Source organism: Capsicum annuum, chromosome 7 (genome assembly GCF_002878395.1).
Source record: "Capsicum annuum cultivar UCD-10X-F1 chromosome 7, UCD10Xv1.1, whole genome shotgun sequence".
Lineage (NCBI taxonomy): Eukaryota > Viridiplantae > Streptophyta > Magnoliopsida > Solanales > Solanaceae > Capsicum > Capsicum annuum.
The window spans coordinates 112,482,126-112,492,738 of record NC_061117.1 but is presented as its reverse complement, the minus strand read 5'-3'; the positions used below and the strand labels follow the sequence as shown (position 1 = coordinate 112,492,738).

General features: G+C 38.3%; 1 protein-coding gene across 1 annotated transcript; it reads right to left on the bottom strand.

Moving 5' to 3' along the window:
* Positions 1-7,783: 7,783 nt before the first annotated feature.
* LOC124885760 lies at positions 7,784-8,371 on the bottom strand. Its single transcript, XM_047394011.1, has one exon. The coding sequence runs from the start codon at positions 8,369-8,371 to the stop codon at positions 7,784-7,786; it is 588 nt and encodes a 195-aa protein (XP_047249967.1).
* Positions 8,372-10,613: the final 2,242 nt, after the last annotated feature.

Sequence of the window (10,613 nt, the reverse complement as noted above, 5' to 3'; positions counted from 1 at the left end):
GCCACAATTGAAGTATTTGTCGCTTTCTTACATGCAATAGCCACGATGATGATGACAGCAGAATCTATAAGGAGTACACAAAAAAAGTGACTGACCTCTACTCACCTGAGATTGGGCAACCTATACCTGAGAATTATCACTGCCATGATTACACCTGTCTCCTGACTGGTAAGGAGCACTAGAAAAAAAGAAGCCAAAACTCCTCCACTTTTTTTTTGCCACCTGCCACCCTCCCTACCACCCTAAGAGTGAGCAACTCCCTGATCAAAAAACCTGCCTCTCTTTCCCTGCCTATCCCCAAAATCTGCCTACTTTCTCTTCTTATCCTCAACTTGCTGCATATGAATAGTCAACCTTGAGTTATCTATATCTTTAATCAGCAAGGCACTCTCGCTCTCCAGAATTAAATCTATATTCAACCTAGAAGAAAACTTCCTCATTCTCAACCTTATATTAGCCACCAAATTAGGAGCATACCTTGATAACTGATGGAACGTCAAAGCATATTCATTACTGACATCCTCCCCTGCCTGAGGTTCACAAACTCCTCCATCTTAGTTTTTCTCAACTCTTGAGGAAAGAACTGATCCAAGAAGGCACTAGTAAAGGCCTCCTACAACTATTTCTTTTCCATAACACTTCTATCACTGTCCCACTCCTCATACCATTGATAATCAACATTCTTGAGCTGATAAACTACAAATTAACCCACTCTATATTAGTAACTTGTATCACCCAAAAGATCTTTTCTATCTCATCCAAGAAGCCCTGTGGATCCTACTCTACCTTTATACCAGTAAAATTTGGAGGACCCATCTTCATAAATTGATCAACCCTTGTGGCCTCAGCAGAAAAAGAGCCAGCTGCACCTTGTTTAGCCTGAGTAAGAACTAATTAGGAATAACGTAGATAGACTGACAAAATTTTATGTTCATCACATTGCCTTAAGGGACCTAAGGAGAACTAGCTATAATATGAGGAACTCCAACACCATCAGGACTAGGATTATGAGATCAAATATGTACTCCAGACATAGGCATACCCCTTCAGCATTATCCCCAGATGGAATGAAAGAATTTTCTTGTGTTCTGGATCCGGGAGGCATAATTTGAAAGAGGAACAAACAAGGATTAGAGGAGATTCTAGGATTGAGAACTCAATATTAAAGATAGAATACCAAGAAAGTAAAACATTCCAAAAAGTACTGCAGCCTCTCTATTATGAGTATGGCATGCTTCACACCCTTAAAAGAGACTTTACTCGACACAGCTTTGTGGACTTACCTGTTGACTGTAAACCTAGGCTTTGATACTAACTTCACCCGACCCGACCCAGGACCTTATCGTAATGGGCATACCAAGTCCAACAAAGATCGAGGACCACCCCCTATTACCTAACCCAACCAACAATAGCTAGCCTTAGATAGGCTAAATTTTAAACATATAATAAGATAGCATTATTGTTCTCATTAAGACTCTGAGATAGGGTCACAACCATGATTGACCCAACCGTACCACACCAATCTCCCAACTATACCAAACCAAATCATAGACTATAAAACAAATGGACTAACAAAACATAATACTATAATTAATCCCAAAATATAATATGATGGAACAATGAGAAATCGTGACCAATGATGCCGCCTCTCATCCTATTTCTATGCCAAGGCCGACACCAATATTGATCCCACCTATACCAACCCCCAGTAGTACCATAAATTCTCTATCTAAAAGAGTAAATAAATCTAGTTGAGGCATTCCCCTATTCATAGTCAAAACTAATATCAAAAGTAAAAGAAAAATGTCTAAATAAATCCATAACATGAAATAATACCTTTCAAAATAATGGAAGCTTACCACTTTAGTCCAAATATTGATACCAAATTCGCATGCTAAATAAGAGGAGTAAAATGGTCAATTCCTGCATAGCATGGGTATACAGCTGCTAGTAGACGGGGTTAGCAAATAATCGCTAGCATAAATCTTAGGATAGGGGTAAAATAATGCCAGTTATAAAACCAAGTGAAACCATCTATAATGTATACAACCATACATATATAAGTATCGGGAAAGGGAACCGGGCTTAGCTTGCATTTAAAACCCTTATACTTGGGTTGTGTAACTTTGTTACCCTAACCACCCACGGGCCATATGGGTTTAGCTCCCCCTGTTAAAAAGGCCTCAATGCGTATAGCTACACAACCAGGGAATATCCTATGTTATGACTAGATCATCCTCCAATATAAAATTTGACACACGAATATGGTCACCAAGACCCCTCATTCGACAACTATGAGTTTTTGATTTTGGTCCCTCCGAGACCACCACCTTTTATGACTTAGCTACACGCCCAGTTGTTAAAGCCCAATTAAAACCATGTCTAAAAAATCCATTTACCATTTATCAACCAAGGCCAGTATTGGTGGTATCATTATACCACCTTTTACTTGTAAGTAATATCCAAAGACAAACCATTTAGGTTAATGGGACCTTAGGTTCCCTTCCAATTACCTTATTAAATCCACTTGGAAGACTTTCATGTTCTCCACAAGCATAACCATTTAGACTTTAGACTTTTCAAATCATTTCAACTATGCATAAATCATTTATCCAGTTTAAAACTTGCAAGTGTTCTATCAAAAGAAGTCAATGCAATGAGCATATCATTGTAAGCATTTTATCAAATATTTTGGGGGAATAATATAACCAAAACCAATTCCAAAGTCCATTAAACCATTACCATGTAATCTTATTGTCCATATCCATCATTAATGCATATAAAATAATAATAAAAACCATAGGAAACCATAACCAAGCATACAATATAAATACCCCCAAATAATAGTTGGAAACCATAATCATGAAATAGTAAAACCATGAAATAAATTATATAAACCATGCCTTCAGTTGAAATTACAATGAGGGAAGAGAATCATGCCTTATACCAAAGAATTGATGGAAGGATATCACCAAGATAAGCCCCAAATCAACCCTCAAGCTGAAACCCTAGCCTTATCGCCCTAAAAGCTCTTAAGTTAATTATGAGATATTTTGGAATAGTTTCTAAGTGTTAATGGATAAAATAATAGGGTAAATAACCTCCTAAGTGTATTAGAAGTTATGGGTGCTAGTTAGGGTAAGTAGAAAAATATCTAAAATAACCCTAATTAAATTTCTTAAAAATCCATCACAGGGATACGACTAGCCCATATGATTCATACCCTCATATACTATTAGTATTCATCACTCGTATATAAGCCTCAACCCTTAGATCATATACTATCCAGTGTATGACTCATCCAACCAAGTCATAACTATAACATATGATCCATACCCATAATTTGTATCCCTAGTAAAATTAAATACTAGGATTATCAAACACTGCCCACCATACGAGTCCTTGATAAGACTCATACCAAGCCCTATGACTCATACCCTGAAGTCGTACCCATTCTAGTGACAAAAACCATCCCACCAACTAACACTAGTCAGCATACGACAAAATCATACCACTCATGCCCCAATATATGGCTCGTACCTTTGAGTTGAATGATGTCTGGAGAACAGATTTCCAAGAAATTTTCAAAGGCTCAAAACCCAGGATGTTTCAAAGGCCCTATTTGAAAAATATGGTTTAAGGCATAAGATGGAAACACATTACTATCCACAAATAAGTGGGTATATTTAGGTCTCCAATCATGAGATCAAGTTCAATTGGCAAAGACTGTGAATGCCAACAGGACTGATTAGTCAAAGAAGTTAGATGATGCTCTTTGGGCTTGACAAATAGCTTTTAAAACCCCATAGGTGCCTCTCTATATCAGCTTGTGTACATAAAGGCATGCCAATTGCCGATTGAACTTGAATAGAAGGCTTTATGGGCATTGAAAAATCTCAATTTCGGATAGAGTAATACAACAAATCTGAGGTTGAGCAAGGCGTATAAGTTGGATGAATTTTGGCTCTGAGCTTATGAGAGTTTGGCTTTGTACAAGGAAAAAGTAAAGTTATATCATGACAAAAAGATCAGGAAAAAAGTGTTTGAGTCTAGTGATACGGTCCTATTGTATAATTTGAGACATTATTTTTTTCTTGGCAAGTTGAAGTCTAGGTGGTATGGACCATTCACTGTGTTTAGAGTGTTCCCACATGGTGATATTATGTTGAAACAAGATGGTGAAGCCCCATATAAGGTGAATGGACAACTTGTTAAGCACTATATAGGAGATACTGAGGAAATGAAAGTTTGTGATGATGTAAGCCTTGGCAACGTCTGAGTAGCCAAGGAAATTGATTAGTGTGGATCGATCTTCCCAATGGTTAGAAATAGAAAGAAAAAAAATGATTTTCAATACTTTACTTATGTACAACTACAAAGTACAAAGCATCTTAATTGGATTAGATTAATATCAATAGATCCTTTATCAGTCATTCATTCAATGATAAATAACTACAAGTGATTTACGGAATTGAAAATAACCAATTAGGTTTACAATAAATCCTAGAAATTGATATCTAATCATATTTGAATTCCTCTGCAGCATAGACCTTAATATAAAACTGAAGAGTAATGGCAACCAGTGATTGAGTTCTACTGCAACGTTAAATTAGGTGCCTCATGGGAGGCAACTTATGTGCTTATTGGTGAAGTTTGAGTAACCACCATAGCCATGTCATGCCGCGACATTAAATCAAGTGCTAGTTGGAAGGCAACCCAATATTTTAGTGTTCACTTTCTTTTGTTTTTGTAGGTTAAAAGCATAAGAAATACTCAAAAGCTAAAAAATTGTCAAAATTCTGACGAGTCCAGGTAAGGGGACTTACTGACCAACTTTTCAGGGTCGTAAGCCCCACCTATGCTAGATAAGTGGTGTATTGAGTGTTAGAGTGAAAATCTAAGGATTTTTGGGACTCTGAAGTTGTACTTACGAACCCACTTATCGGGGTCATAAGTACAACCGACGACCCCATAAGTAGGGTCGTGGAAATTAGAGTGAAAATCCAAAACTGAAGGGTCACTTATGACAGACCACTTACGAGATGTAAGTACTACTTACGGGCCATGAGTGACCAAAAATTTTAGGGTTTAATTTTTTAATACTGGGTCGGGCCTAAGCGACCCGACTAAATCCATCTCGACCATCAGATTTAAAAACCCCAAACTTGATCTATTTTCCCCACTTTCTCAGATTTTGTAACTTCCCACTCAATTCAAACTCTCCATTTTCCTCTTTCTTTACAATTTCAAAGAAATCTCCATTGTTATCTCACTTGTATGCACGAAGTACAAAAAGTTAGGGTTTCATCAAGATTAGTCAATTTTCTACCTCCATCATCTGAAACTAAGGTAATATTCTTAGCTTATACAAGTTATACAATAGTAACAACAACAAACCTAGTGTATTCCCACCAAGTGGGGTCTGGGGAAGTAAAATATATGCAGTCCATACCACTACCTCCAAAGAAGTAGAGAGGCTATTTCCTATAGACCCCCAACTCAAGATAAAGAATAGTTAACAAGGTCATAGTAATATATGAAACAGGGTGGGTGGCATAACCAAAATAAGAAATAAGAAATAATAAAAATAGAAATAAGAGAGACACAAAAATAAGAGCAATACGAATATAAGAAATAGGAAATAAAAAATAAGAAAAAGACACCCACCTAGTAGTAGTATACACTTCCGGCTCCTACCAATGGACACAGTCTTAGGATTACTTACTCGGCTACACAAGAGCTCCCTCACTACTAGTTACAACCCACACACGCACTAGAATTCTACCCTTATCTGTGACCTCCATACCTTCTTATCTAGGGTCATGTCCTCAGTAAGCTGTAATAGCTTTGTGTCATGTCTAATAACCTCTCTCCAATAGTTCTTTGGCCTACCTCTACTCCTTCTAAAACCATCCAAAGCTAGCCTCTCACACCTATGAATTGGGGCATCTATGCCCCTTCTCATCGTATGCCCAAGCCATCTCATTCTTTCTTTTCGCATCTTGTCTTCCATCGAAGCCACTCCCACCTTCTCTTGGATAATCTCATTCCTAACTCTATCCCCTCTAGTAAGTCCACACGTCCAACACAACATTCTCATTTTAGCTACCTTCAATATTTAAATGGATGTTTCTTCACTAGCTAACACTCCGCACCATATAGAATTGTCGAACGGACTGCCACTCTGTAGAACTTGACTTTAATCTTTAAGGGCACCTTCTTATCACCTAACACTCCTGCGGAAAGCCTTCACTTCATCCAACCTACTCTAATATGTTTAGATATTTCCTCATCAATACTATCATTCCCCTAAATGATAGACCCAAGATACTTGAAACTATCTCTCTTATAAATATCCTAGAAATCCAACCTCACCACCACTTCATCCTATTACTTCAAGTCACTAAACTTACATTTCATATACTCCAACCTGTACCTATTCAACCAGAACCCCTTAGATTTAAGGTTTTACCTCCAATTCTCCAATTTTTCATTCACACCCCTCCGCATTTCATCAATCAGCACTACATCATCTGCAAATAACATATACCCAGACACTCCTTCTTGAATACTCCACATAAACACATCCATCACCAGCACAAATAAAAATAGACTAAGAGTCGATCACTAATGCAACCCTGTCTCGATTGAAAAGTATTTTTAGTCTCCTGCCGCCATCCTAACCCGAGTCTTCCCTCCATCATACTTGTCCTTATTAGCTCTAATGTATGCCGCTGGGACCCCTCTTACCTCGAAGCATCTCCAAAGAACCTCCCTAGGTACTTTGTCATATGCCTTCTCCAGGTCGATGAATGCCATGTGTAAATCCTTTTTTATTTCCGTATACTGCTCCACCAATCTCCTTACCTGGTGGATTACCTCTGTCGTCAAGCAACCAAGTATAAATCTAAATTAATTTTTTGAAATAAACTTGACCCTCCTTAATCTCTACTTAACCACCTCTCCTAAATCTTTATAGTGTGACTCAATAGTTTAATACCCCTATAGTTGTTGAAACTTTGAATGTCACCCTTATTTTTATATAACAGAATCATCTTATTTTATCTCCAAGATGCAAGAATTTTTGCAGTCTTAAAAATGACATTAAATATATTAGTCAACCACCTAAATCCTGCTCCACTAGTATACTTCCAAAAATCCACCAGAATTCCATTAGGCCCCATTGCCCTACCCTTTTGCATCCTATTAATAGCCTCTTTGACCTCCTCAACCTTAAAAAATCTACAGTAACAGAAATCCAGGTTTTCTTCTGAGTGCTCTAACTCCCCTAACTCAGTGCTTTTGTCCTCTTCCTCGTTCAACAAACCATGAAAATACTCTTGCCATCTCTTCTTAATGTGAACATTATCTATTAAAACTCTACCATCCTCTCCCTTAATGTACTTCACTTGATCGAGGCCACGACCCTTCCCCTCCCTAAGATTAGCCAGCCTATACAATCTTTTTTCCTTACCTTTCTCCTCTAACCCGACAAATAGGCTCTCAAATGCTACTGTCTTAGCAGCCATAACTGCTAACTTAGCCTCCTTCTTTGCTACTTTATACACCTCCCTATCCACCCACTTCTCCTCTTTATCTTTACTCTCAATCAACTTAACATACGCCCCCCTTTTTAATCTCTACTTTATTCTTAACTTCTTTATTCCACCACCAGTCCCCCTTATGCCATCCTACCCGAACCCTTAAAGCACCCAACACTTCTTTTGTAATCTCTGTAATGCAGCTAGTATCCCTATCCCAAATAACATCCACACACCCTACACTACCACACCTCTATTCCCGCCACTTCTTCCCCTATCTCTAGCACATTAATTGGCATCAAGCCTCCCCACTTAATTCTAGGTCGACCCTTCTTGGCCCTTTTCTTCTTGCTCTTTTTGATTATCAAGTCCATCACTATAAGCCTGTGTTGAGTCGAAACATGCTCACTTGGAATGACTTTATAGTTATTACAAAAAGCCTTATCCCCATTCCTAAGCAGTAGAAGGTTAATCTGAGTCTTGGCTATCGCACTTCGGAAGTTAATCAGGTAATCCTTCTTCTTTGGAAAGCTTGAGTTCACTACCAGGGACCCAAAGGCCCTCGCAAAATCCAACAAAGTAGCTCCCTCACCATTTCTTTCACCTAAACAAAAACCCCCATTCACATAGTCATAGCCTCCTGATAAAACCGTTATGTACCTGTTGAAGTCCCCTACTATGACAATCTTCTCTGAGATATGCATATTTCTTACTACCTTGTCCAAAGCCTCCCAAAATCTCGCTTTCACCTCTTTATCCAAGCCCACCTGTGGTGCATAAATACTATACATATGCAGCGTAAACCCTTTAATAACCAACTTAATCGTCATTAGCCTACCACTAACCCTCATAACCTCTACCACCTGTCGTCTAATCTCCTTATCTACAAAGATGCCCACTGCATTCTGATGTCTCTCACTACCTGAGTTCCACAGCTTGTAACTATCCACATCTCTAGCCTTAGACCCTACCCACTTAGTCTCCTAAACACACACAATATTAATCCTCCTCTTCTTAAGAATTTTGACCAGCTCTACGGACTTGCCCTGAAAGGTTCCTATATTCCAAGACCCTACCCTCAACCTACCCTCTCTCATCTCTATCCTACCTCTACCACCCCTCACCAAACCATCCCTAACACCAAACCTAGACCCTATACCCATCCTCGCCTTCTCTTCCTCACCCCCTTCTAAAATGACCCCCAGCCCTAGCCTCCTTGGACATGACCCTATTCCACAATCAACCCCTAAAGCCACTATTCACAGACCAAAACAAAGCCTAAAATAGACAAGCAAACAAACAAGGAAATAGTAGGAAAATAGCAGTCACACACAAAATACCCTATCTGATCTAGAAGCTAGAACAACAAAACAATATCCACCAATAAGCAAAAACTCCCAGTCACAAATAAATTAATTTATTAGCAAAGAACTTGAGTTGGCACTAAAATAATCTTAATAATTAAGTGGATCTCATAAGTCTTGATAGTTAGGAGCCTAGAATGGTTAAAATGTGAACTTCTTGCATTGTTCTTGACTGGGCCACCTGTGATCACGCCCTTTTAAATTGAGGTAAAAGTTGAAAAAGTACATAAAAATATAAAATTTTTATGCAATATCTATAATTTTAACTTAATATATTTTGTTGCCTATGAAATTAGACATAAAAATGCAAAATACACTATGTGGGATAAAATTTTTTAGGAAAATTTGAAGTCCCCTCAGGAGAGTACCTACACAAGTACTTATGAGCCATGTAAGTGGAACTTATGGGTCGTAAGTTCCTTCTTAGGTGTTAGACCCAAAGCCCTAAAGTTTCAAGTCTTTGTTTGACACTTACGATGCAACCTACTACCCCTGTAAGTGGCACCTACTTCCCATAAGTAGTATCATAGATACCCTACCTTAGGTGTTTTGATTTTTTTTCAACTTTTTTGTTCCCTACTTCTTTTTGAAGCACTAACAACTACTTTTTAGGTAAGATAGCACCAAAAGTAGTACAACAGAAAAGAGTATAGTCTAGGCTCCAAAATGAGCCCCTTGAGAGAAGTGGCTCAGTGGAGGAATACTCGGTAAGCCCAAATAAACTATTGGCCTCGAGATAGAATAGGGGCACAACTCAGAGATAGGTTATAGCTACAACTATTATAGAAGCATGGGATGCTCATCCCATATAGGCACCATAGGTAGGGGCCCATTTCTTATCACCCCCATTTTTCAAGATAGGTCCTCAAAGGAAGAATCCAAGTAAGATGTCACCGAACTCTTCCTAGTCTAAAAAGAAAGATGATGATGTAGAGGGTGAGGTAGATTCATAGTCAAGGACTGGATATGATGTTGAGTTTGGGTTAGTACCTGGATCTGTAGAGAAGGATAAAGCATGTAGATCCCAATGTAAGGTGGGGTTGGAGGTTGTATCTGGTTTAACCTATAAGTTATCTTTGGTCCTGGTTTCACCCTCAGTCTAAAAAGGGCGCAAATCAGGCCTCACTAAAGACATATTCATTATTAGCATAGGATACTTCATCGATTTCACAAGATACCCAGTCTCATATTTCGCCACCTGCTTCCCCAGCATCTGATTTCACATACATCTCGGTCGTGCCCATTGTTAAGATATCTTTAAAATGGTATGTGGAGGGGATGCAACATATTTATGAGAAAGATGGCTTACTCTTAGAGTAGGCTCATATAAAGAGGAGTATTGCAATAGAGAAAAGGACTAATTTAATAGAGTTAGCATGGGCCCCAGACCTGCGGGCCTCATTTAATAGATATTAGTTAGGGTGGATGACTCAGTTATGTGCTATAGAAATATAGCACTTTTAATGCTTAAAACTATGAAAATATGCAGGTTTCAAAGTTTTTTTGTTACATATGATGAATTTTGGGTATGTTTTGAAAGAAATCATGCCTTGGATGCTAAGTTTGGAAAAAAGATTTAAAAAAAAGTGTTATTGGCTACTTATTGGAGAAATTTGAATGTTTGGGACACTTTCCATCTTATTCGTGATTAAACTATTTGCGAGAATTGAATAAGAGCTGAAAAGATGACTCTTGGAACTTGCTAAGT